General features: G+C 37.3%; 1 protein-coding gene across 2 annotated transcripts in view; it reads left to right on the top strand.

Annotated features, from left to right (window-relative positions):
• NBAS (NBAS subunit of NRZ tethering complex) overlaps positions 1-27,590 on the top strand; it is a gene marked incomplete at its 5' end in the record, with an annotated part of 161,341 nt that overhangs the window by 75,688 nt on the left and 58,063 nt on the right. For both annotated transcript variants that reach the window (XM_083856295.1, XM_083856296.1), the window contains 6 exons: positions 223-346; positions 5,348-5,424; positions 5,957-6,094; positions 20,731-20,960; positions 23,938-24,048; positions 27,298-27,548. In XM_083856295.1, the coding sequence (XP_083712421.1) occupies positions 223-346; positions 5,348-5,424; positions 5,957-6,094; positions 20,731-20,960; positions 23,938-24,048; positions 27,298-27,548 (931 nt within the window). The remainder of the gene's footprint in view (positions 1-222; positions 347-5,347; positions 5,425-5,956; positions 6,095-20,730; positions 20,961-23,937; positions 24,049-27,297; positions 27,549-27,590) is intronic.

Here is a 27,590-nt window from a genome sequence, read left to right as displayed (position 1 = left end):
ACAGAACTCCGCAGGTTTTTTTTTTTTGTGATCTTATAATCAAGTGAAAATACAGAGGTTTTGATTATGTGTGAAACTTGAAATTCTGTGCCATAGTAGGAAAAAATCCAGAATTAAACAAAGCAAATGGAGGAACTGAGGTAGGCAACTGCATGTGATGCAAGTGATCCAAATAAAAGTGCATGTGTAGAGTGCATATGTCAGTTATCTTTTTACTTCCAGTCTGAAGTCAACTATGGAACATACCAGAACAATTCTTTGGAAAGCTTTGCTGAAGTGTTGCTGAGAACAGGGAAACTCGCAGAAACAAAGAGCGAAGGAAAAGACTTACTTCCAACTACAGAAGGTATGGACATATTGTATATATTCACTACATATATAGTAAATACAGAAGTATCTCTGGGTGGGTTTAAGTGTAGAGAATTGCATGGAACAATCTGAAGTATTGTCTAGGTGTTTTGCATGAATTGTGATCTCATTCCACAGCTCTTGTTGGTAAGAAGTCTTGTTAGAAGTAGCTGCACAGTTTTCAAGGGAAGTGGTGATTTTCAGAGGAGCTGCTCAGCAAAGACTACAAAAATGAAAGTTTTCTTTAAATATGCAGAAAGTGTTATTTGTGGGTTGGCAATGATAGGAGGAATTGTTGAAGGTTCCCTGAATATTACCATGTACAGGTAATGGGAATTTGCAAGCCAGTGTGAGTTATTTCTCTGTATACTTGCACATTTAATTTTCAGATTCTTTGCCACTGTGTATCCAGGTTTCAGTATTGCAGGTTCATTGTAATGTTGTATTTGCCAATTAATACTTAACTACAGCTTCTGGAATCATCAGAACTTTTTGTCTTCTTCTGAAATGTCTTTACATTATAGGTTATATTTAATAATTTTTTAAGTGAAACAATTCCACATTTTTTAAAAAAAGACAAACTACAAAAAACCACCTGTAGTTGCTTCTCTTTCCTTTTCGATGCCTCCTGCTGGTTTGAGAAATTAACTGTTTAAATATTTACATGCTTTTAGTGTCTTTTAGAGGAAGATACATGTATTACTTGTGGTAAATTCTGTCATGAAAAATGAGTATATTAAATCATTTGCTATATGAGAAGTTTCAAGACAGGTTTTCTTCATAAGCCACACATTTACTCAAACTGTTTCCTGAAAACCAGCATATTTGTCTTACAAGTACATGATTCAGTTGTTTGAGATATGTGGTATTTGTACAGATAACCCGTGTAGTTCTAATGTAACAACACTGTGAATCAGAAAAGGTTAGCAACAGCTTGTATAAATTGGGTATGTGCATGTTTTGTTCTTTACATGCTTTCGTAATGCCACAAAATCCTTTAAAATCAGTACTTAAAATCTCATGTGTTGCATGCTGAATGCTCATAGGCCTTAAGTTTTGATTCCTGTGTCTTCAAGGAGCAGCGGGGGGGAGGGACAAGGATTAAAAAGTATTTATTGCTTTCTTACAGAAAATGATTTAATTGGCAGGTCTATGGTAATAGTTCCTGCTCGAACTTGAGTAATTGTAAACTGACTGTTTACAGTTCAGTGGCTGCTTTTGAGATGGAAATTTCAGTGTTGGGGACTTCTGCTTGAAGAAGAAAAGAAATTTTAGATTCTAGCTTTAGTTTTTGAGCATCTGTCTCCTTCCTCTTAAGTGTGCAGTGTAATGTTCTGCTATTTAGTATTCCTCTTCCACCACTTTTATTCTATAGTCAGAGTTTCACTTAAGAGTCCCTCCAGTTGTGCTCTGAAACAAGAGTTCTGTGTTCTTCTCTGGAAGAATGGGCTGTGGACTCATCAGTCCTACTGTATATTACACCTTTTGGTAGTCAGTAAACTGTTCTTAAGCATAAATGTAACGTAGCTTTCTGTAAATAATTGGTTTAATAATTTACTATTTGTTGTGGTGTGTTTAGCCCTGGATTAATAGTATTGGATCCCACCTCTTCCCCCTTCTTAAAGCTTTGTTTTGTCAGTTCTCATAAAGTCCCTATGATGAGTCAACACATTCAGGAATGTGCAGCTTGAAAATATACATATTGATAGCACACTGCTGAAGTTTAAGGAATCACACAGATATGAATTCCACTTATTCTGCATTTTTATCATTTTCAGTCTTCCTGTATGTTTTTGGGAAGATTTTGCCATACAAAACTTGAATGCTAATATGAGATGTCAGCTACTGCACTGGTCTAGTAACTGCAAGCGTAGCAGATTTCAGTTGATTTTGTTGACAAGTTTGAATCCCAACTGTTTGCTTCTAGCTGTCTTCTAGGACAGCTACAGCAGCAGGTTTCAACTCTATCAAAAGAACTGAAGAACCTGGAGGGAGATGCAGTTTGGCAAAGAAATCTTCATTGTACTTGGCACTTTGTCTTAGGAGAGATTGGAGTAGGCATCAAACTCTGTTTACTATGACAGTGACATGTACAGTGTGAGAGACTGGCTAAACACTTTCCCCACAGACAGTGTGCATCTATGTCGAATTATAGAATGGTTTGCATTTGAATGAACCTTAAAAATAATCTTGTTTCAACCCCCTGCCATGGGCAGGGATGCCTTCCACTAGACCAGTTTACTCAGTCGCATCCAGTCTGCCCTTGAAAACCTCTGTAATAAAGCTCAGTATATTTTGCTGTTTTTGTGGATTTGGTAGTGTTAGAAGCCTTGGACCTTGACTTTTCTTGTCCTTGCTATCTGGGTGTAGGTGGTAAACTGAGTATTTCCAAGTGAAATGGTGACACTCATCTCCCTGTGTCCCGTAAATCACTCCTTCCTCAGCTGTGGGCTGACAGTGCACCCAGACTTGGTGTGGCTGAGGCCGTCTTGTGCATCTCTGTTTAGTTGGGGTTCTCTTTCTCCTTAGGGATTGATCAGGAGGTTGAAGATGTCATTTTTAATGATGACTGTTTATCCTTGTAACCAGTTTAGGCTCTAAACTTAGAGTAAACCCAAGACAGTTGGTCGTATCTATTAATCTTCAGGGATTTTAGAGCAAATAATACCTTAATGTTCCCCATGATTTTGTAGTTACTTGTAGATATGGCTGTTTAACTGCAGTATATACTTCTAAGTTTGAGATTTTGTCATGGGCTAAATGAACATTTGAAGAGTCAAAGAAGTTTCTGCATTTTTTTCAGAAGAAAATCCATGGAAAGTGAGTTGAAACTTTATATGTATTGGGAAATTTTAGTTTCCACAAATAAACCATTTCTTCAATAGTTAGACTCTCAGAGAGGCTTGTGGCATAAAGACCTGCACAGTAATTGGAAATATTTGTAAAATCTAAATAGTTTTCCGTTTTCCTGAGAAAGCTGTGCTTGTGGGACAGCAGGGCGACAGCAGCATTGGCATTTTGATTTTCAGTGCCAGCCCTCCCTGGTTTGCCAGCCCTGTAATGTCTAATCCCTTTGGCAAATTCCAGATTTGGCGGTGGTCTGATATGACATTAAATTCCTGTAAATTTTTTATGAAGATACATGACAAGACAGAATGGCATCCTGCTAATATCTGCAGTCTGTGATTTGAACTCAGCCCTGTTAGACTGCAGAGGATTCTTGTAGGGCTTCACTGGGAGACAGAAAGCTGTAGGAAATAATTTGTGTATACACGTATTTGTGTGTATGTCAAGTGGACAGCTAAGTGTGGATATGTGAAAACCTATCATGAACACACTAGCATGCAGAAAATTTACTGAATCAGTACAGAGGAATTTTTTTTTCTCTCAGAAGTATGGCAGTAGAGGCAGTTCTTCCTTCTTACATACATTCTGGCAGTTGGGATGCCACTTATGCAAAAGTGTGAAGAAAATCATATTGTTTTCTAGACCTTTATTGCTGCTGTGTTCTTTGCAATTATAGCTGTCCTAATGGTGAAGATCAGTTTTTGCAAGTGTGCCAGTTGTCATGTTGGGGATGTTAAGTTGGAAGACAGCCCATAATTTATTGTGTATTCAAGAGGATTTACTAACATTAACTCTCCAAAGAAAGGAAAAAGAGAGCAGAGCCGAAACTCTTTTTTTCCCTCCTCCCTTTTTTTTTTTTTTCTGTTTAACTAGAGGTGGTTTTAAGAATACATAAGTAACTGCTTGTGATCAAAGGAGGAACTAGCAATTTTGATCAAGATTTTAATATTAGATATTTCTGGAGTTCTTACTATCTTTGCTTGGACAGCATACAGTCTATTTAGAGTGTAGCAGAAACAATCTGTTAGCAGCAAGAAGCTGTTTGAAGCACAGTAAAAGCCATTTGAAGCATAAAGGATAGGTGCTGTTGGACAGGCTTATGTAGCAGCCTCTGTGATGACTTGTCACACAGAAATCTAGTTTTTGTAGCTGGATGAGGGCCATCATGTAAATCCACTTCAGGCTGATGGCAAATTAATGATAATCTGAAAATTTTAATTGGTCATTCAAGGCTTTTATAAGTCATGCTTTGGAACAAAGAATTCACTAGGGGAGTGTGTGTAAAGTAATCAGGTTTTTACCAGCATGCCCTGCAGAGGGGTTTATGTAATGTGGGAATAACAGGTGTTTGAGACTTCCTTGAAATAAACAAAGAGCTATGTTGCTGTAAGATAGCTTCTTCCTATTGAAATAATATCATTATTAATAACATTAGTAATACTGTAATCTATAACAATGGAAACACCCCTACCCCCCCCCCCCCCCCCCCCCCCCCCCCTTCCCCAGTCAGGTATCTATGATGTAGGAAAAGCAGGTGATTTTTGGTCAGTTTTACCAGAAGTATATGTGTTTATAGTCAGAATACTTACCTTTGATGAATTTATTTCAGTTGTTGTTGTACTGATACTTGTTTTCAGTATGTGGCAGAACCTGGTTTTGGTGTTTCTTATGACAGTTGCAAATTTTGTTTTTGTTATTAATTACGGCAGAAGTTTTTGATAGGGTTTTTAGTGTTCAGCGATAAGGGAATTTGAGCTCAGGCTTGAAGAGAAGACATTTTGTACCATTACCTCTTCTTGGTATCTTTGAACCCATACAACATTACATTACTTTCTTGATTCTACAAGCAAAATATTTACTTCTTGGAAATCAGTACAGGTGTCTGTTTAGCATCTGTTGCTGCATAGTCTCATTCTTCTTTGGTTAATGCATCAAACACTTTGCCTGGAAGTTAAGGTAAAGCTGTGCTGCAGTTTAATTATACATTATCTCTTTCTGGATTGCACTGATAAGTGTTTAATTAAGTACGTCTGGAGTGCTTCAAGCTAGTGTCTAATAAAATATAGTTGCCCTGAAAACATTTCATTTGTTAGCTCTCAAGGCCAAGTAGGTCAATAATCCAAACTTTGTGTCTGCTCCCTGTGTGTTGCAGTTCTACTACAACTGGCAAGTGATGCTTTACCAAAGGATGCAGCCTTGTCTCTGGCCTATCTACTTGCACTGCCACAGGTATGTTGATAGGGACTTCGTATGTTTTTGCCAGGAAAGGCTATTCATAGCATTTCAACATTCCATTAGAAAATTTCATTTCTTTAAGATTTTAAAATCTTAATTTGAATTCATTTTAATACACATTTTTACAGATTGGGTGGTGCATATTAAGGAAACTGAACAAATGTCATTGGACAGTCTGCCGAGCATGGCACTGGTGAAAAGACACATTTTCCTACTTAAAATAGAAGTTGGGCTACCAGACTGACAATTCTAATGTAACTCAGAAATGTGGATAATAACTGTGGTATAGAAGCAACAATAGTGTGGTTGGAAAAATATTTTGGTTAGGTGTTTGTGCAAGGGGGAAAAAAACACCCTAATGTAGAATTGTCTTATGTGTGGAGGTTACTGATTTACTTCTGTGCCAGAAAAAAACGAAGTCAGAGCTGTTTCTAAATGACAGCAAGTAGCTTTTTAGAAAGTTTGTATGCTTAATGTTGTATGCTTGCTAATTCTTTCATGTAAATTAATGCTCTCTTTCTTCTAGGTGGTAGATGCCAACAAATGCTTTGAAAAGCAATTACATTCTGCGTTATCTCTCCAGCTGGCAAGTTATTACTATAGCCTGCAGATCTATGCTCGTTTGGCACCATGTTTCAAGGACAAATGCCACCCTCTCTACAGGGTTAGTACTCTTTTCTTTTTTAAGCTACATTCATTAATGTTCAGCATAAAAGCTATTCTTAAAAGCCAGTACATGAGTTAAGCCTGTTTAAGGAGCTGATCTGACTTAGACTGTGAGCAGCCTGTTGGGTTACGCATAATTATTCTTCTACAGTGCTGTAAACAAACAAGTACTTCACAATTTATGGAAGAGTTTTTGAAGCACATTATCAAGTGCCATTTTTAGGTAACAGCACTATCAGTCTTCAGAGTAGCTTATGAGCACTGAGCAGTAATGAATATAGCCTGTGCTGTTACCTTGCAATACTGTGTACAAGGCAATCTAGTACTTCCTAGGAAAAGTGAAGAGTCCATTTCAACAAGAACAATGCTTTTCAGAAAGCTTCCATAGCCTCCCTTAGGGTGTGTTGGATTATGTATTTTAGGTTACATATGGTGCTTTGGAAATTCATCCTCATTCATTGAAGAATTTTTTTACTTCCTTTGACAAGTTTTTGGTTTTGGAATGGCACTACTTCGCTCATTCTCCATTGCCAGTAGTTAAAGCAGTTTCATGGTGAAGTCCATACTAAATGGAAGAGGTAACGTACAAAAGTTTAATAAGGCACCAGTTGCCATTCTTACTGAGGGACCTGCATAAAAACTCGTTTGCTCCAAGAGAACCTTTCTGAATTTATACAAGTTCTTTCCTCCTGTGCAGAAACTCTCTGGAGTGTTTGGGTTTCAGCCTGTCTCTCAGCTGTAGCTAAAAGAATACTTCTGGTCACAAGTTTTTTGAAAATGAAGTAATCACCACTGTGGCATGAGAGAATTGTTTTTTTCCTTGTTAAGAATGACTCCTGATTTACAGCAGAAATATTTGCCCAATTCTGCAATTAGGAAGCCTTTCATGTTCCTGCTGAGATGTTCATTTTACTGTCTTCTGCTTAGATGCTAAAGGAAAATGTAGCCCACATCTGTGGGGCTTGCACAATATGTTGGTTGTGAAGAATTAATTCATGTTTGTTAGAAAGCTTTCTTTGAGCCTGTAAATCTTCCTGCTGCAAGACAACTTTGATGGAAAAAAGTTTGCAGGTTTTTTGGGGTTTTTTTTTCTTACTTTAGCTTTTTTAAACAGTCCCATTTTACAGGAAGAGCTAAGAAGCCTTTGGAAAGTGTAAGTTTCAAGAATGAGGACAGAGATATTAGATTGGACTATTTGTACTCTCATTGCCATTTAATAAGCAAAGTCTTATCAATGGCACCATCCAGTTTATCTCTCAACTGTGATTTGATCTTTGGCTAATCTTAAGTTCCGTCTTGGTAAAATACTATATGTGACTGTGATAAATACTGGATTCTAAGTTGTTGGCTAGGAGGAGTAGGTTCTACGTTCAAGCTACTCTTAAACAATAGCTTTTGAAAACAATTGTATAAGAATGTTGAGTGAAGAGCACACCAAAAAAACAGGAAAAAAAAACCACAACAAAACGGCCTGGATGCCAGCGAGAAAACAACATATGCAAATACTAATTTATAATTCATTGTTACTAATCCAAGAGTATTGAGAGAAGGAATGTCACTGAAGTAGAAAACAAGAAATAGAAACAGATACTTTTGACCAAAATAAATACATGTGTTTTTTTCCAAAAACCCAAACCAAACCCCATAAACACTAGACTTAAATGCCCCGTTTATGTCTGTGAAACACACATTTGTTTGAATTTGCATCTTAGATTCTGGTAGTAAAGAATGGGTCCACCTGCAAGTTGGTTTCATCAATGCCATTCTAGTTTCTGTCCATGGGAATAGATCTAGCCATGGGTTTTGGGGGAGTTTTTTGTGTGTGTTTCTTAAGAGTTCTATAGTAGGAAAAGAAAATTGATCTCAAACTTCTATGAACATGTTACACTCAGCTGGAGATGTGATTCCGTAGTAGATTGTCTTCTGACTCATCTCACTGGTGGCTTGCATCACCTTTATCTTGTGGCTGTTTGTGAAAGCAAAAGTGCATCCTTAGGTCCTTTACCTGTCTCAAAGCTGTGCCTTATTTTTAGAAGGTATCAGAGTGCATTTTTGTGGGTGAAGGTGTATAGCCAATCCTTGTTTTCCCCCATTCTCACTTTTTACATAGTCAGTAATGATGTAAATCTGGCGCTTCAGCAACATGCTCAGAAGGTGAATCCTCAAGATCATAGAGCATTTATTTATGTCTATTAGCATCTGAGCCACAGGAGCTGTGATTTTTCTAATCCAGTGAATCAAGTATACTGTTGGAAAACTCTGAATTTAAAGGAAACTATAGAGAAGCATGGAAAAGTCTACATATCCTGTGTTTCTCATTTTAAAATTACATTGTTTGAAGAGTTCATGAGTACCTGTGGCAAAACAGGCGAAATGTTGGTACAATTGAAATGACAGAGCATAATGTTACAAGGATAATGAGGAATGGCAGGAGAGCTCCTCTTCCATTGGTTAGGACAGACTTTCAAGAATTGCTAGTTAGTCAAGAAAGGTATTTTGAAGGAATGATTGGGTCTGTTGTATGGAGGTTTGTGTCTTTTTTTGTTTTAATTGTGATGTGAAATAATGACAGCTAATATCTATGCATCAAACCAGAATCATAATTTGTCAGAAATTCTTACTATCATTTTTGTACTGTTGATGCCAAAAAGGAAATAATCTTGATAATTTCAGTTGCTGGTGAAGTTATTCCTTTGCTTTAAGGACAAATAAAGGGATTTGGCTGTAAAGTATTTCTTTAATTTTGTGCCCAAGACATTTTCAAATTTTAGTTGTTATGATAACATAAATATAACAGTCACAGTTGAGGGCATCTGAGCTATATTACTTTCTTGTCCTGAGGAATATGTTAAAGGAGCTCTCTAACCTAAGAAAACTGCAGATAAAGATCAGAAGAATAGAACAAAATTTCCAGAAATGAACTCTGTGTGGAATGTACTAATTACCCTTTGAGGACTTATATTTATTTTTGGTTTATGGGGTTGACTTTTCACTGCAGCCCCTGTGCTGCTGTGCATTTGTGGCTAGAAGGGTTGGTAACGTGTCTGTTTCCACGGTTGCTGAACCTTGCTTGCACAGCATCAAGGCTGTTGCTCCACTACCACTCCAATTCACCTCTCACTAATTCCCAATCTTGATGAACAAGAAGAAAAGCTGTAGCATTAAACAAGAAATTTGGTGGGTAATTCTTGTTGTTAGCAGCTTATCTCCTCATTTGTCCAATCCTGGTGATCTGATAATTGACTAGAATAAATTGTTTCCTCTAGAAGGGAGTGAAAAGGCTTAATTATCCTGAGGTTAATTAGTAAGTTACCTTCCTGTCCTCATGCTAATACTCATGCTGAGGTGTTTATGTTGTTTTGAAGAGGATTGTTTTACTGACCTCAGCTGAGGGGGCAAGCTTTTTCTTGGAGAATCAATTATTTTGCACTTAATAGCAGATGAGGAAAGTTGCTGTTAGCAGAAAATTCCTAGTTTTTTGTTTTCTTCCCTTACATGTTAGTTTTCATTCAAGAAGGTGAGTTTGATTAGTCTCCTTTTGTGCACTGCAGCTGACAGTATTTTGAACTGGTAAGCTCAGACATTCTCTTTAGTGATGCTTCTCCTGTGTGGCCTGGAATTGGTGAAGAACCTGGGAGTTCAGGTCCCACACAGTTAAACAGCCTGATATATATATTTTGCCACTATATGACAAGATACATTTATGCAGTGAATTTGTGTTCTGTGCACTTAATCTGCTTCCCTTTTCTGTTGCTTGCTGCTTTGGAAAGCCTCTATCAATATCTCTAAGAGGCAGAATTAGGTCAAAAGGGGAGTGCTTTGAACTTCTGGTGGAATTTGTAGAAATTACTTTTGGTCCTCAGGATTTCATTCTGCCAGCTTAACCTGGTTCCCAAGGTGGTTTTGTTGCTTGTTTATATAAGATTGGTATAAATTATAAATATGAATCCAGAGAAGTAGAAATCCCAGCCATGGTCCATATGCTACGACTTTATGTAATATTCCAAATACAGGATGTTGAAAATAAAGACTTAATTTGAAATGGAAATAGATATTATATAAGAAGGCTGCATACAGGAAAAAGGGAGGGAGGCAGATCTGATGCATCTGAAAACAGCTGTATTACCCATACTAGATGAGGTCTTAATGACTTTTATCTGGCATTCTGGTGCAGCTAAAGGTTGAGTTTCTACACATGAGGTAATCTCTGAATTTTATATTGGAATGCTCATTAAATGGTTGCATATTGGTTTGCATATCCTGTCACATTCCTAAATAACGGCTTCAGCTTACTAGAGATACATTTTTAATCTCAACTTGGATTTATGTACATGATGTTTTACTAATATGCAAAACTGACAAACTGTATTAGGCAATCTTGTTTCATTTTGTCTGGCCATTCAGCTCTCCAATCAGAGATGCAATGGCTAGCACTAAGGCTGCTGTAAATGGTAAAACCATAGTGTTCTTTATTCTTGGCCTATGATGGACTTAAAACTTGGGTTTTTTAAGGCCTGATTCAAGCCCTCATTTCCTTTCTATTTTGTTTGTGATGCTGAAAGCTAGCAAGTTTCATTTGGCAGTATAATTTTCCCTGTTGTTTCACTGTTGGAAATTTCTGTTGTATTGTTCTGCATTAAGTTCAAGTTTCCTTGCTGGTCTTTGGGTTGCTTCACTTCTCTTTCATGCTACTGTTTTGTCTAGTGCTTCCTATTGTTTTATATCCTACACTGCTTGCTTATACATATTCAGGTACTGGTACTCATTAACATTTGACAGATGAATCTATTTAATTTGATGTATGCTTCTGTTTCTAACCTGATAGTTAGAAAAGCAAAACTGGGAGAGATGAGTGTATAATTTCTTGAATTTATGTTGTGCTATTCTCTCTCCTATTGGTCTTCCTTCATGTGTATAGAGTCTGTGATGGAGAAGAGAATCAGAAAAAAGGAGAGCAGTGGTAGAAGGCACTATGAATGAGACTACCAGGCAGACTAACAACTGATTTGGGGAGAATTCGAAGATGCTAGTATCATCAGAATCCTCCTCTAGATCATCAGTAATGGTTCTGAATAAAAGTGGACTCAAAGCCTGCCTCTGCAGGACTTGCTGTTGACTCTTGCCTCTCTGAAAAGTGATCTCCAAGCTTCTACCTCTTATTTCACCAGATTTCAGTTAGTGGAAGGACAGTTCTTCCAATTCATTAATAACTTAAGTTTTCTGGCTGGACTTTGGTGTGAAAACTTGTGAAAGTATTTTGCAATATTTCTATATATTTGATTCCCTTTGTTTGTGTGCTCTTTGATACCCTCATGACCCTCCAGCCAGTGAACAGAGGCCATGCTGATCTTTTCCAACCAATCTCTTAATGGTCAGTGGTCTTACTATTTGTTATATAGTCTGCCATCTCACTGGGATGGGACATTTGACTTCCTGGGCTTACAATCCCTATGATCTCTTTTACATCCTATTTTTTTCAGATGGAACTTGCATTCTGGCATGTTATTTTTAAAAATGTTTGTTGATGCACCTTGGCCTCTCATTTAACATAATTTCACATTTGTGTTCCTTCAGTACTGAGGGATGAATGCCAGCTGGTCATGATGTGCAAGCACATAATTGACACCTTCCAGATTCATCTAACTCATGTGGCTCCTCTGAGCTCTCTCCCCACACATTCAGCAGTGAGGGCTGACACAAAGGTCTCTTGATTTCTACTGCTATGGGCTTACCCATGAGTGCTCCTTCCACCTCTTTCCTCTGTGAGATCCTGCCACTTCTCTAGGTGGCTTCTTGATCTTGAGCAATTTTCAGAACTTCTTCTATGAGCTTTACCATTCTTTATGAAACACGTTCCAGGCACTTTCTTAGCACTTTTAATTTCCTTTCTAGCTTGTCATATTTTGTGAATTTTCCTCATTGATTTTCTTATTGTGAGTGATGTCTCAGCACATAATCACACATTTTCTAAATGCGTGAATATCTAAGCTAACAAAAATGGAGAACTCACTAAACTGTGGTGTATCCAATGGCTTAAAGCTCAGGTAAGCTCTCCTGAACTACCAGCCATTGTGGTTAGTTTTGAACATCATCTGGTATGATCCCTGAAAAACTAATCCAGCAATTAGGGACATTGCAGGCAGATTGTGACAAAGTACATTCTTTTGGTTGCAATGTGTTTTGATACAGATGAGCCAGGGTTTCACAGATCCTCATTTTTCTTTATTAAGCACACAACATGACAAAGTATTGCTATTCTTAGTTGGGACCAAATAATATTTAGGTGACTCAGAAAAGACGTATTGTTAAATAGTTGTTGGGTGCTGCCCCCAACCCCGTTTCACTTCTTCAAGATAAAGTTTATTTATAAAAGGAGATGCTTACAGTCTTGCTTGTTTGTTTCTCAAGAGTTATATGAGCTATTCTGTCAAATCCTACTTCTGAAAGCAGAGCAAGTGTTGTTCTTTAGACAGCTGTTCAGAAATCTTCTTTCAGAAAAGAGGATCTTCAAACTGGCCTTTCATTTAAGCAGAGGGTTGAGGTTTAGCTTGCCTGTGTTTCTGTGGAGACACAGTTGTGATTTTTCATGCGTGGGAGACAGCTGCTATAAGTGCTAATGCTTCTTCTCCTGGAGGGTTTTGTTCCTCTCTGGGAAACAGTACAAAGGTGACCAACAGCTTTTTGAAGCAGTCTTACCCTACTCAAGTGGCTTTATCTTCTCTTTCACATTCCTTTTCCAAGCTTCTGTAACTGCTTTCTCCAGTCAGTGAGCATCATGGATTTTGCCAGCAACCTGCTTGAAATTTGCTAATAATAAATAGCATTTTAGCAAAATTTTATTAATCTGAGTTGGCAATATAGGTTACTTTTCAACTGCTGAATTTCCATTGAGTGAGAGAGTAGGCTTCTCTATCCCTTTGTTTTTCAGTTGTTTGACTCCTTGCTGGTGAGGTTTGTTGGTTGTTTAAGTTAGGTGGGGCTGGTTGGTTTGGGTTGGTTTCGGTTTGGGTTTTTTTTTACATCTTGGAGAATTGAGGCTAAATGCTAGATTTTAAATGCTAGCCTCTGTATTTAGCTGAGGAAGCTACTAATGAAAATGTACATCCCAATAACATAAGGTGGTCACTGAGAAACCTATACTTCTCAGAAGTGCTAGCTGTGCTCTTGGATTAGGATGAAAATATCTGACTTCTGGCATTTTGATAGCTGTCAGGGAAGAGGAAGTTAAGTGTTTTTGTAGCTCATGGGATATCTAGTCTTCAACCTTCAAATTAGTAAGGTATAGAAATACTTGCACATATTCAGGCAAGTAACTGTACAAATTAAAAAGAAACAGTATTGTACTTAAACTGAATTTGCATAATACTGCAGTAATATTTTACAGTAAGAGTGTATGCTTGTCCCAAAGTCTGTATATGACTACAGCTGCTACCATATAGGTCAAGATTAAAGACCTATTCTGAAAGAATAGCCAATAACATCATTTATTCAAAAAGAAAGCACAATGATTTTTTTTTTAGACAAAAGGGAGATAGACCAAAGGTTAAGATAATTACCAAAAACATGGCACTTACTGAATGTAATGCTGACTGCAAATGGGAAATGAATTATATGCTATGAATTTGGTAGGCACTTCACTCAAAGCCATGTAGTAATTTTCTATTTTCAGAGATGTTCTTTCTGTTGACACTTTAACCTTTTATATATTGTGTTATTTTCACTAAAAGAGCTGTCAGATAAGATGATGAGATTTTTCTAGCTAAACCTGACTTATCAATCAGAAAAGCTGTAAGAGAGCACAAAGTAAAAAAAAAAAAAAACAAAACTATGAAAACATTTACTCTTGGGTCAAATTATTTCTCATTCTTGTTGCAATAGCTGATAGAAATCAAAACAAAAAGTGCTTCTCTGTTGCTTCGCGTATCTGTCTCTCAGGTCAGCTCAGCGCCAGCTGGGCCGCCCTGCTAGCTGTGATACGCCAACAGTACCTTCGCGTGGGTTTTTGGTTCCGCAGCCCTTTTGCCTTAACTGTCTCGGCCGTGGTTAGAAAGAGGGGACACTCCAGGCTCAGGGAGAAAAGGTTTTATTCGGGTAACTCAGGGGGCAGCCCCTGGTTCCAGGCCTGTGCCTCTGGGGAGTGACCCCGGGCCTCGGTTACAGGGGGTTTTTGTTCCCCCAAAATCTCAGGGGTGGATACAGGTTACAAGACCAATCACACAAAGCCAGGTGGGTAAGGTCAAAATGCAATACACAACATTAACAAATCAGGTGGATTTGGGATGTGGCCCTGGGAGACTCACCAATCCCTGTCAGACACCTCTCCTGAAAGTCTGGGGTCTGGGGGATGGTGGACATGTGGGGGAGAAGTACAATGGGATGGGGGAAAACACAATAGGACGATCGAAACCCAGGGCAGAGGATTAGAGTTGTCTTGGCAACTCTTATCAACCTCTGATAAGCACATTCCAAGACAGAAACTTTACCTGGCTAGGGTTAAAGTCCAAATCACATCAAACCTACAACTAAGAAACTTATGATACTATTCCAGCACCCCCACACTTCTCTGAGGAGAAACTCAGCATGGACCAGTGACATGCACTTGCAGCTGAGAAAGCCAATTGTTTCCTGGGCTGCATCAAAAGCAGTGTGGGCAGCAGGGCAAGGAGGTGATTCTGCCCCTTCATTCTTGTGGGACCCTACCCACAATGTTGTGTCCAGCCCTGGGGCCCACAACCTCAAAATGGACATGGACCTGTTGGAACAGGTCCAGAGGAGGCCACAGAGATTCTCAGAGGGCTGGAGCACCTCTCTTACAAGCAAAGTCTGAGAGGATTGAGGTTGTTCAGCCTGGAGAAGAGAAGGATCTGGAGAGACCTCATAGCACCTTCCAGTACCTGAAGGGTCTACAAGAAATCTGGAGAGGGACTTTTTACAAGGGCATGTAGTGACTGGACAAGGGAGAATGACTTTGAACTGAAAGAGGACAGGTTTAGATTGGGTTTAAACTGAAAGAGGGTAGGTTTAGATTAGGTATGAGGGAGAAATTCTTCAGTGTGAGGATGATGAGGCACTAGAACAGGTTGCCTAGAAAAGCTGTAGATGCCCTATCCCTGCAAGTTTTCAAGGCCAGTTTGGATGGGGCTCTGAGCAACCTGGTCTAGTGGAAGCTGTCCCTGCCCATGGTGGGGGGCTCGGAACAAGATGATCTCTAAGGTCCCTTCCAACCCAAACCATTCTGCGATTCCGTGAAAACAGAGCATTAGAGCAATTTGTTCAACTCTTCAAGCACAAGTCACTTAACATAACTACAAAAACAACTGCCTGGAAAACATTTCCAGTTACTTTTGTTTTATTACTGAACAACAGCCTCTTGAGTTTTTTCTTTTTATTCCTACAGCAGTGTTGTGATCCAGGAGTGGGTTTTGTTGATGCAGTCATACATCTGGAATGAAACTTTTAAACATTCAGTCCTTGGAAAAAAAAGAGACATCTGCATGAAATTTATGTAAAGGTAGGAAGGGAGGCTAGGGAATTTTAAGTCCACAGGTGCATTCCTAGATCTACATGATCCAGATATAAATCTTTTATTACAGTAGGATATATCTTGTTGGCAGTACCATGTACCATACTGTGGTCAGAAGCATTTCCTTAAGAGTATGGACAGGCTTTAAAACCATTAAACTTAAATATAGCTGAGATATTAGAGTATGTTACCAGATCTTCTGATAGATGATTTAAAATTTTGAATCTGAAACAGAATATTGTTTTAATATCTGAATGTTTTAATATCTGACTTATAGGTTTAATAATACAGATGACATGAGCAATAAATTCTCTACTTCATTTTTAAAGTAAGTTTGTACAGCTTGATCCTGATGCATCTTGTAGCTTACAGAAAGTATTCTGGTAGGTATTCAGTGAAACTTGGTGTAGTTTCACTGGTGAGTGATGACATCTGCTGCTTCCTGTATCCATTTAAAAAATGGTTGTGAAAGCTGATCCTGAACAAAACTGTTGCCACACAACACATGTAGCTGCAGCAGTGGAAGGGCAATAATGTTGAGGTGTCCTCGCAGTTGAGTGATGTGATAGTAAAGGTTTATTTGTGAGATGTTCTGGTCTTCCATTTGAGCCTTACATTTTATCTTTTGCTTTGGGCAGACCAGATGTGAGACAGGCTGTGATATGGAAGGTTGGCCACCCCAAATTCATGTGGTGCTGTATCTAAGTTAAAGTACTCTTGATTCACAGCATGACAAAACTCCAAGTTGAAGACAAGTGTCATTAATTTAATTAATGAAAAGCTGTCCTGTAGAAACATGGAGTATATTTCTTGAGTGAAGAGGTGTGTTCAGGGTTTTACTTCTTGAGTGAACTATGTTGTTCCTGTAAATCTTTCTTCCTGCTTCAATATGTGAAGAAAATTATTATCTTATGTGCTTCACTTCAATTCTTTTTTTCTTGCCTTCCCCTCCATCAAATTTGTAGCACATTGAATCTCATGCAGCAGGGACTGTGGCAATTGCTGCAAGGATTAGGGAGAGCTCTCCTCTTCTTTCTGAAATGTAAATGTGTTCTAGAGGTGTAATTTGGTTCCCAGCTGCACTGGTGATGGGCAGCAACTGCAGAGGCAGGGAAATGGATGAAGTACAACTGTGTCTGCAGCAGGAATGTTACACCCTGCTCCCTGGTCACCTGTGCTCATGTGCTGTCATCTCCTTGTTTTGCAACCATGAGGATTTTGCTTGGTGTATGGGACTCCCTCTGGAGCATCATTTCTTTATTGCAATTGCTTAAAATGGTGTAAAACAAACCTGATGTTACAGGCATCTGGGCACAAGGAACGTGTCCTATGCCTTCCCCTTGGGATTTCTGTGGCTGACCACAGTGGTGGCTTCTGACCATTGCCAAAAGGTTACAGTTCAAAAAGTGATGGAACCACTTTGCTACCTCAGTCCAGAAAGGTGCACAGTGTCAGTTTTGTCTTTGAGGTGATGATAAGCAGATTGGCCTCTGCTAATCTAAGCAGTTTTTCTGATCATTTCTGTATTGCAGTCTGTAGATAATTTACATTTAAAACAGAATCAAAAGAATAATGTATTCTTCAAGAACAATTGGATGGATTCTTGGTCTTAAAAGAAGTAAGCAAGCCAAATAGCCTTACATGGATCTAATATTACAACAGTGATAAAGTGTTCACAGTAGAGCCTTTTATTTTATACTTTGTTATTTTATTCTTCTTTTTTTATTAGTATTACTGTAGTTGTAAAATTATTGCCACTTCTGGAGCAGGAGAGGAACACCATAACAGCTCATTTTTTTTGTTTTGTTTATTTGTTTCTGATGTGTGTGATGGAATTAAGTAGATTGGAAGAGGAAAAAAGACATACCAACTTGCCAGGAAAAAAGCCCCAGGAATTGAAGATTAATTCGTGCATAAGAATGAAGACATTCCAGGATCAAAATGTCATATTTCCTTTTAAAACCAGTGCTGTTTTTATACTATCACAGTGGTACACATATTAAGAGGCTTCATTGAAGTCACTTGCAGAGGGTGGTCAAAAAAGAACTGCTTTAAAACATTTACTCAGGTGGACCCGGAATCCCTTCTGAGGCTTATTGGTAATGACCAGTGGGGCAATAGGGATAGAAACCTGACCTGTGCTGAGTAAATCACATCTAAGAGAATGAAATTAAATTAGCTTTATGCTAAAGTGATTTCTTTTCTCTCCATTTTGTTGTTTGTTTTTTTTTTCCTTAATTCCTAAGTAAGGCCTCTGTCAGCACAAATATAGTGTTAGCTCAAGAGATGAGTAGAATCTATTGGCAGGGGGTTTGTGAGGATTTCCCCTGGCAATGCCAGGGTGGTTTCTGAGTTAAGGGTATAATACATTTGGGTCAGCCCTTGTGGCTTTTCTGGAAACTTACCCTATGTTTACAATGTATGCATGAAAAATGCCCTTCCTGCATGATCACAGGAGAGAAAGCTTTTTTTAAATGTCAGTGTAGAAGTACTGGAGGAGATTTTATGGCAAACTGGGGAGTTGGACACTTAAACACAATTTCTAACTGACCAAAGGACTCTGAAAAATCAACAGAGAGAATTGTGTAGTAGCTGTTTGCGAGTAGTTGATGTGGTTTTTGACAGGTGATGTTAGAAAGGAAACAAGTTGAATATGGCATCTTATGGGTCTTGTCCAAATTAATTTGTATTTACACAAATTGCTGTCTGTTTCAATTTGAAGAAAGTCCAAGAATTTATAAACTCTGTGAATGCTGTAGTCAGATTCAGACTTGACTGATTTTGCTGATTTTCTTCATGGCCAGGTACTGTTACTAGCTAGTTATGGTTTTTTCAATTAAAATCTGTTAAAGCATTTTTTGAAAACTGGTGATACAGCTGAAATGAGTTTACTCTCTTACTGTTCTTTAGAACAAGCATCATGTCTAATTGAATTAGGTATCTAATGGATGTAGAAATAGTTTTGCTTGTCTTCTAAAAGATATGTGTTACTAAAAAGATGAAGATGTTTAAAAATGAATACTTAAAATTATGAAATACAAGTTCCATGCATCTTGATACCAAACAGAAGACTGTGGGATTTCTCTAAGCTAATTTTGGATTTATATGCTGTGATAATTTGGGCCATAGGTTTTTTTTAAGAGATAAGAGGATAACACTTGATTGAAAGATTTCTCGTGGTGAAGAAAATAAGACAATCTTTGGCAACTGCTCGCAGTAAAAAGACTTCAGTTGTGTTTTCTTAATTTAAATGTATAATTTTTATCTTCTGGATGGAAGATTTTGCACTTTATTTTGCTGTATATATGTGTGGATATATATACGGCCACACATATATATATATATGGCTATTCACATAGTGTATGATCTTTTTACTCTAAATTTGACAATAATAAGTCCAATAGACCTCAAGACATTATTTCCAAATAAGGTCCTTGGGACCATAAACAGCATGGAAGATTACACACAGGTGCTTTTACAGAAATATAACAAATGGGGCTGTAATGGAGAGAGGGGAAATCTAACAAAAGAGAGCAAATTTACTCCCATAGGCTGTCAGAGGAACCTGCCTTTCTCAGTGGACTGGAGGTTTTAGGCAGTTATGTTAAACATGTTTCCTTGTCTTGCTCTGACTTTCCCTGTCTCCGTGCTGTTTTCTAGTGTATCACATAGAATGAGATACCAGGGTACATAATAAGTTGTGGATGGGTTTCCAACTGATATAATTGTGTTGTAGAGCACTTCTCTGCTTGCCTGTCTGTTTTTCTGAGGTTTTATTATTATAGTACCAACCTCCTAAGCAGCCTTGAAAGAAGTACTGCTGTTGTTTATAAAACCAATGAGTTTGCAATGTTTGGAGGGCTTCAGAAGTGTATAGTGAGAGGAAAAAGGATGCCCTGTAGCATTTTATGTGACTCAGTGAGCAGCCTGTTCATTAAGACTTGAAAAAAAATCAATTTAGAATGACCAGCAAGTCACAGAAAAAATAAAGCATGCCTCAAGGTCTAAACTTTTGGTGCATGTTTTACCCAGCTGTACACTCTAGTAATGGTCACAAGTTTATCTTCTAATGCAGCAGTATAAATCTGTAGTAAAAAACCAAAGTATATTGCTCTGGTATACTCAACATTTTTGAGATCACAGCAGTTGCATCAGCTGTTTCTCTTTGGAAGTATTTTAACTACACTGGCATCCCAAGGTATTTTTTGATGACTCTTGTGGAGGTACTCCCTCCTCAGTGGATGCCACAGAGAAGTCACAGTGCATCTTTTTGGCATTGAGCTGCTGGTGCCCTCATTTTTCATGAAAGAGAGAAATCAAGGTATCAAGTAAGCCAAGTGTTGAAGTGTGGAAGTGCCTAGACATGAACACTGTACAGATCTTGAGATTATTTGGAACACTGCACGGTACCTGCATTCATTTTTCATGCTTTGTATTCTTAATTGTTGCTTTGCTACGAGGGTTTTTGACTACAGAAGTTAGTGGTTTATAAGAGATGCATTTGTGTGTAATTTCTAGCACAGAAAAGTAAGTTTTATTTGTGATTAAGGTATTTTGAAAACTGAGGTTGCCATAGTCCATGGATGATTGGTATTTAATTCTTTGAAGATTTAGGGTGTAGGCAATGCCTCAAGTATTTTGTGGATCCTCTAATACTTCTTTGATAGTATCAACACTATTAGTGCTCAACACTTAAAAGCTATTCCTTTCTTCAATTCTGTGCAAGAGATATGTATCAGAAATTCAGTATCTTTTCTTTTACTTCAGTATTTGACCAATCTGTTGCCTAGTTCAATATAAATAAAAGTGAGGAATTTAAAAACAAATAAATTCAGTCATACTGAAGCATTTGTTACTATTAGTTTGGTGATGTTTGTTTGTGTTTTTTAATATTTGTATCATATGGAGTAGTCTAAAACATTCCAAAAGGATAAATTATAGTATCAGAGCAAATGGGCCTTACAGAAATTTTTAAATTCTGTTTACTTAAAAATTCTCAGAAATGGAAACAAATCTCCTTGTTCTGAACATAGGGATCAATTATATATTGATATTTTTTTGTTCAAAATTAACAGGGAATCTTTTTAGTTTGTTGTCAATTATTTTTGCAGGCTGATCCAAAAGAGTTGATTCAAGTGGTCACAAAGCATGTTACTCAGTATGCCCATGCAGACTGGCCTGAAGAAATCAGCACTTTAATAAATCAGCTGCATTACTACAATGAACGACTGCTGGACTTCACTCAGGCTCAGACTCTGCAGGGACTTGGCAAAGGAGTGGATGTGCAGAGATTTACAGCAGATGCACAGTACAAGAGAGAAACAATACTAGGATTGACAGAGTAAGTAATGTGCATTAAGTTTGTTTTCTGTATTTTAGAATGGAATAGCTTTAAGATTGAAATTAGGAAAGTAAATTGAAAGTAGTGCTGACCTTTAGAGAGATAATTTACTTGCTTTAGAGATGTACACTGTAATGCTGCTACAATTGGAACTTTTTCTATGTAACGGCTCTACTTAAATGAAATGTTGTTCAAATAAATGGATCTATAATTGAATCTATAACTCTTCATTTACTAACTGCTAATATTAAAGTTAATCAGGGATTAATGAAGGCAGACCATAGGTGAAGTTTTGGTCTCTTCTTTTATCTCCTGTAAATCTGCCCTAGCAATCTATTAGGGTATGCCCATGAATCAAAGTTTGGAATGAACTACAGTTAAAAATAAAAAAGTTGTTAAACTGTATTTTATTCTTAATAATTTAGTTAGAACTGCTGTATATCACGGTATTTTTTCTCTGTAGTAATTTGGAAGTACTTAACCACATGTGTTCTGGTATTTAGCATGCTTCTTTCTCACCTTTCAGAAATCCAGAATAGAAAAAATTGGAAGATATAGGATGGTACTTTTTATTTTAAAAATACCTTTAATTAATATCTGCATGCAGGTACTTCAAGCTGTGAACAAGTCATGAATGTGACATATGGTTTAGGGACAGTCACAGCTGAATAGTTGACAGACTGTCAGAGGAAGAGTTCTCTGCAATAAGAAGCTTTAAATACAGTCTCAGGTTTTCAACTGATGCCTGCATAAAGCTTTTGAAGAGCATATTTAAATATTTTGTGTTCCACATGTGTAGCTATTCATAGCTACAGTTCCAATAGAAATTGGCTACTAAACAGAATTGATATCCTGAGTAAGAGTAGTTGTATAAGGTCAGGTTTTGAACACTAAGCTGATGCTTTACATCTGTGAAATCTGTACCTGCACAGGTTTTGTCACTGCATTCATTAAAATACTTTTTTAAATGTTTCCACTGCAATTACCGGCTTTGTATATGTTGTAAATAAGCACATATGTCTAGTGTGTCACCAGGTTACATCTTGATGATTGCCTACAGCAAATTAAATACAAGTAGTCTTCGGTTATTACAGATACTTACTTTGATTACAGCAGGGTTACTTACATTGTCACCTAAGAGTTCATAGATATTTCTGTTGTAAAATAAAGTAAATATGAAGAGACAGTTCCTTACAGTAAGTAGAGGTAAAAGCACAATATGTAAAGATTAGAAGTAAGGCTTGTTAATATGTGAATGAGAGAGGCACTCCCATATTGGGCAGTTGCAAAGATCCAATTAATTACTTGTTCAGCTTGAGCTTCCTTGCTTTAATCTTCTCAGTGGAATCTTAATCTGCATTTTCTAATGGAAAAGATGCACAAATTCAGTGTAATTCCGTAGCATATTTGTTCTCATTTTTAAGTGCCTCATGTTTTTTAATCTTTTATGAAGTGCTGTTTGAAGGAGCAACACCTGGAAAAGATTGCATCTTATTTACAAACAGCTTTGTACTAGAAGGAGCAATTTGCTCAAACTACCTAACCAGTAGTTGTCTGTTCTTACCTTCTGTATTTGGTGTATGTCTTTGGAGGCTGTTGTTTATTGGGTTTGCACCAGTCTTGGTGAAATAACACCAAAATACATCCAAAGTGTGCCTGTGCTGGAGCCTTCAGTTCCTCTGGCAGTCCTTGGGCTCACACTGATAGGCAGTCAGGGCTGGGCATGAACGGGGCTGTGTAAAAGAAAGTTAAAAGATTCTTCTTGCATGGCAGTAGACATTTTTTCAGCTTTTCATTGTGCAACAGGTGCTTGTTTTTGTTATCTTGACAATGAATAAATGGCTTGTACTGTTCTTCATTTACATGGTGTCATTTCCTTAAACCACCATTCCCTTAGGCTGCTGCTGCATGCCACTCTTAGACAGGAAGGGAGGATTGTGATATAGCTTATAAAGTTCCAGGAGCCACTCCTGATGTGTATGATTGACTGGATTATTTGGCAACTAAAGCATTCATACCATTGTTCTCTGTCACTGAATCACAGAATGGCTGAGCTTGCAAGGGGCCTCTGGAGATCATCTTGCCCAACCTCCCTGCTCAAGCAGAGCCACCTCAAGTATTAACATTAAATACATTTTTAAAAAGTTGTTCATGACAGGCCTATTAGGTTGTAATTACACACAGATTGTGTTTTTCTTGGTATTATCCTAAAAAGACTCTACCCAACCAAACTGAAACCAAAACCCAAACCCCACAGGATTAGCCTTAATAATATTGGTTCTATGCCAGCCTAAAACCAAGAATCATTTGTCTCTATTTGAACCATACTATACTGGAATAGTAAAGATTAGTATGAAGTTAAATTTAGGCTTTCATATCTTACCATATTCTCCATCTGTTGTTTGGTCAATGGGATTATGCACTAATAGAAAATTTTAATATTTTAGGACTGAGTAAGCTGGACATCTTCACACCTTTTAGTCTACAAATACTAGGAGTGTTTCTGTCTGTGAATTTCTAGGAAGAGCTTTGAGGATTTATATACTGGTTGTAAAAAAACCTGTAGGTGTTGCAACTAAATGAAAGAAATACTAACTGTGACAAGTTACATCCTTCATCACTTTGTAATTGAAATGAAATGAAAACTGAGATTTTTATTATAGCACAGGGTTGAGTAGAAGTTGCCATTGAGAACCAGTGTTTGTGGAGTAGGTTCCTGTCTTTGAAATATCTCTGTAGGTTTTTTTGTTGTTGTTGTTCTATTATTTTTTCCCAAATGGAGCACCAAGTATAAGTAAATGCAGGAATACACACTTAATGTATTTTTATTTAAATTTTTTTTCTATGTTCTTGTTTTATGAAAAAAAAAATAATTAAAAGAAATAGAGTTTTCTAACTTAAGGATTTATTTTCATGTTATGTCTCTTAGGGCTTACATAACTTTTCCTTGTTTTCTCTCATGTCTTTCCTCTACCAGGACACTTGAAGAAAATGTCTATAAAATTGCTGTTTCTCTGGCTCAGAGATACAACGTTCCACTTTGGGAAGTTTACATGACCCATCTGGAATTTTTATTCACTGACAGTGGGTGAGTTGTCTTCTCTGCAAATGCACATACAATTCTATTACACAGAAATAAATACTAATGTATGAGAGAATTCAATTAATATTGAGGGTGGAGTTTGGGATGCATGTTCATTTGTCTTATATTGGGATAGTATGGGAATTTTTGTCTTTTCCGCGTAATGCTTTTGCAACCAGCTGTGAAAACTGGTGTTGCAGGCAAGGTTAAAAAGTTCATATGTGTCTTACTGTTCTTCAGAGTATTCCAGGACTTTTTTTTCCAGTGTCCAGGTTTCCACAACTTTAAACGTTTAGTTCCCTCTTCCAGTCGCAACTTATCCTGTAGTTACTCTTACAGTCCCTGTAATAGGTCCTGAAACTTGCTAGTTTCTCTATATTTTAGCATTTTGCTCTTTATTGACCTCTATTCTGCATAATAGAGGAAATAAATATATTGGAGCTCCCTATTCACATTGTGCATCTGATCATCTCAGTTTTGTTTTTTGATAGAAGCATGCTTTTTCTTTTAACAAAGTTTTACTTGAAACTGTTCTAGACTACAAGATTATGGCAGACCAAACCTGGCACTGGTGTAGCATAAGGGGAGGGGTGCTTGTAGTCTCCAATCCAAAGTGCCTTCAGGGCCTTTATTTTTTAATTAATTTATTTATTTTAACCACTCACATCATGTCAGGCATTTTTTTTTCCTACTGAAAGAGGAATAAACCCATTTGATGGAAGACCAAGCTACTTGCCTGAATAGCATGTGCAGATGACAGTGATGTAGAACTCATGGTGTAATGCAGCAGCTCTTATCTCCTGTTCTGAGACATGATCTTATTAATTTGGTTTATTTCAATGTTAAATTCTTAAAGCACCTTTAGCTTGCAGCAGTGTTCGTACCTCTCTTAATATTAACTATTAAAGGCATTGAAACATTTTAAAAACTTGAAGGATAAAAAACAAAGCCTGTTGAATCGTCTGGAGAAGATGAAATAATGTACTGAGATTTTCTTCACTTCCTCCAGAAAACAGAAGTCATACCCTCTAAATTTTGATGCTGATAAATTATTTACTGCTTTAAACAAAAACAGACAGGATATAAACATGGCAACACTAGGGTGAATGTGAAAGAGCCATCTGCCTTCTCTGGGACTGGAATATTACCTAAGGTGTTTTGCAACAGTTTTCTATAGTTTTCTTTGTTCTTGTCCTCCTTGAGTTTAGTATTAATAAAATTCTGAAATCACAGTAGCACAGAGTAACCAACCATATTTTCCCTAGTGAAATTCAAAGAAAGTCTTAAAAGTTGATGTATAATAGCATAATGTGCTGCTGAGCATGTTTTTGTTGTATCATAATCTCATTTTAAAATTGATTGACAGCAAATGACCATTACAATATATTTGAGTCTTGGGATTATGGCATTAATAATACATGTTTCATTATGCATTCATTCTGAACTGAAATGAAGTTTATTCTGACTTAATCTCTTTAACCAAATATGCAGCATTTCTATAAGCCACTTCACACAGGGAGAAGCTCAGAAGAGTTTCATAGGTTGTATTAACATAGTTTGTATTAACTATTTCTTTGATTACTTGATGACAAAGAATCATGGCTTTTTTGTGGACTATGAGTCTGAATATTGTTCAGAATCACATTTTATAAAAATTAAGTGGGAATTTTACTTCTTTTGAGGAATCTGATCACGTTTGATTATCAAAACGCTATAAAATGCAATTTATGATTTCAGCAATGCAAAATTTTGCCTATCACAGAACCTCTTGTTCCAGAATCTTACTGAACAACACCATAAACTCTTCCTACCCACAATCAGCCCTGCCCTGAAAACACACTGCAAACATCTGCCAATCCTGTTCATATAATTTAATGCTCAACTAGTTTTTAGTTTGAACTTTGAGTATGAATGCAAAAAAGTAGTCATATCATAGTCCTAAAATACATCAGGTCCAAGTGTCTGCTTTCCCCGATATGAAGAGTGAATGGTACTTTATTTCTATTAATATGATAGTTGTTTTCATTAATATTGTAGAAAAATTAACAAATAAGAAGAATCTATAGAATTAAAAGAATGCTTGCAGTCTTGCAACAATCTTGGGGTAGGTTGTAGATGTAAAAATAACTAAAAAAATATCTTACCCTTCCTAAGAAATCAGTTAATTTTGAACTGAGAAGGTTGTTTGTGGTATTTGCTGTAACAAAATCATCTTTAAGAATGAAACTGAGACATTTTACTTGGATATTAAAGAGAAACACTAACTTACAGCATGTATATTTGGGGAGGGAAATGATGAAATTCTAATTTAATCAGTTTTAAAGGTAGAGGAAAATCAAATGGTATTAAAAGGCATCAGATTTCCAAATGAAATGTACTATCTAATGTGCCATATGATTGGACTCTGGGGGGAGTTGAGGTAGGAATCATCTTTCAGTTACTTCTTTCCTCAGATTCAGGTAAAACTTTATGATTGAGAAAGATACAAACTTATGATGATGTGCACCCGTTTTTCTCCCAGATGAGGGAAAAAGGAGGGATTATCTTTTATGTAGTCAGCTGGAGGTATCTGAATTCATGCTATGGAAGAGCTAATGCATTCTTTTCAAAAGATTCCGGAAAGAATTTCCTGAAGCAGTGAGACTGACTGAAGGCAACCCCCAAGGCCTACTGATATTTTCATAAGCTTTTGTGGATGACAGTTTGAGAAGGAACTTGTTAAACTGTCAAAGTCTTGGTAAACTGTCCTAAGCATGAATCACAGTGCCAAATAGATTCATTTTTGGGCAAGAGCCAATTTTCAGTGATAATATCTCTCAAGGTGTGCGCAGGTACTCATCGACTACAGAAAATAGAATGGATTGGGAAAGCTTCTAACTGGGCAATAGGATCTTCGAGCACCATTCAGCCACAAGTGGTTGGTTGGTTTGTATAATAAAGTCTTCCTTTACGCATATCTTGGATGTATTTTTCCTTTTACACATAGCTGTAGTCACAGGTGTGAAATCCTGCTTTGAATTCCACTTCATTATTCATAACCCTTAATCTGCATGTCGAAACTAACGGGTTAACAGGATCGGGAAATACAAGAGTTGCTTAGCTTTTATTTATAGAGTGTACAATTATCTAAATGTTTGTGAGTGAGACCCTAAAGAGAGGAAAGGATTGTCCTGTCTCCCAGGTGAACAGCTATTGTAGGAGTCTTTCATGGCACATCCATCCAGGCCTTTAAGCAGAAGTTCCTTCTAAACACAGGTTATCGACACTGGAAATAGAAGAAAGAGCACAAAGTCTTGGTCTGTTTGAGACTTTGAAAACCAGTCCTGAAACCTTTCATGAACACATGGCTAAATATGTTTACCCAAGTATTGAAGGCCAAGATCACCAGCGCTTGCTTTACTATTTTACACTCCTGGAAAACTGTGGCTGCTCAGAAGTGGTGAATCACACTCTTAAACCAGAAACTCACATCCGACTCCTGAAAAAATTCAAAGCAGTTGCACCAGGTAGGAGAGTAACTGTGGGTTTTTTTTCATAATTGTATGTAT

This window comes from Zosterops lateralis (assembly GCF_965231275.1).
Source record: "Zosterops lateralis genome assembly, chromosome: 3".
NCBI classification, from domain to species: Eukaryota; Metazoa; Chordata; class Aves; order Passeriformes; family Zosteropidae; genus Zosterops; species Zosterops lateralis.
This window is presented reverse-complemented; position numbering and strand designations above follow the sequence as displayed.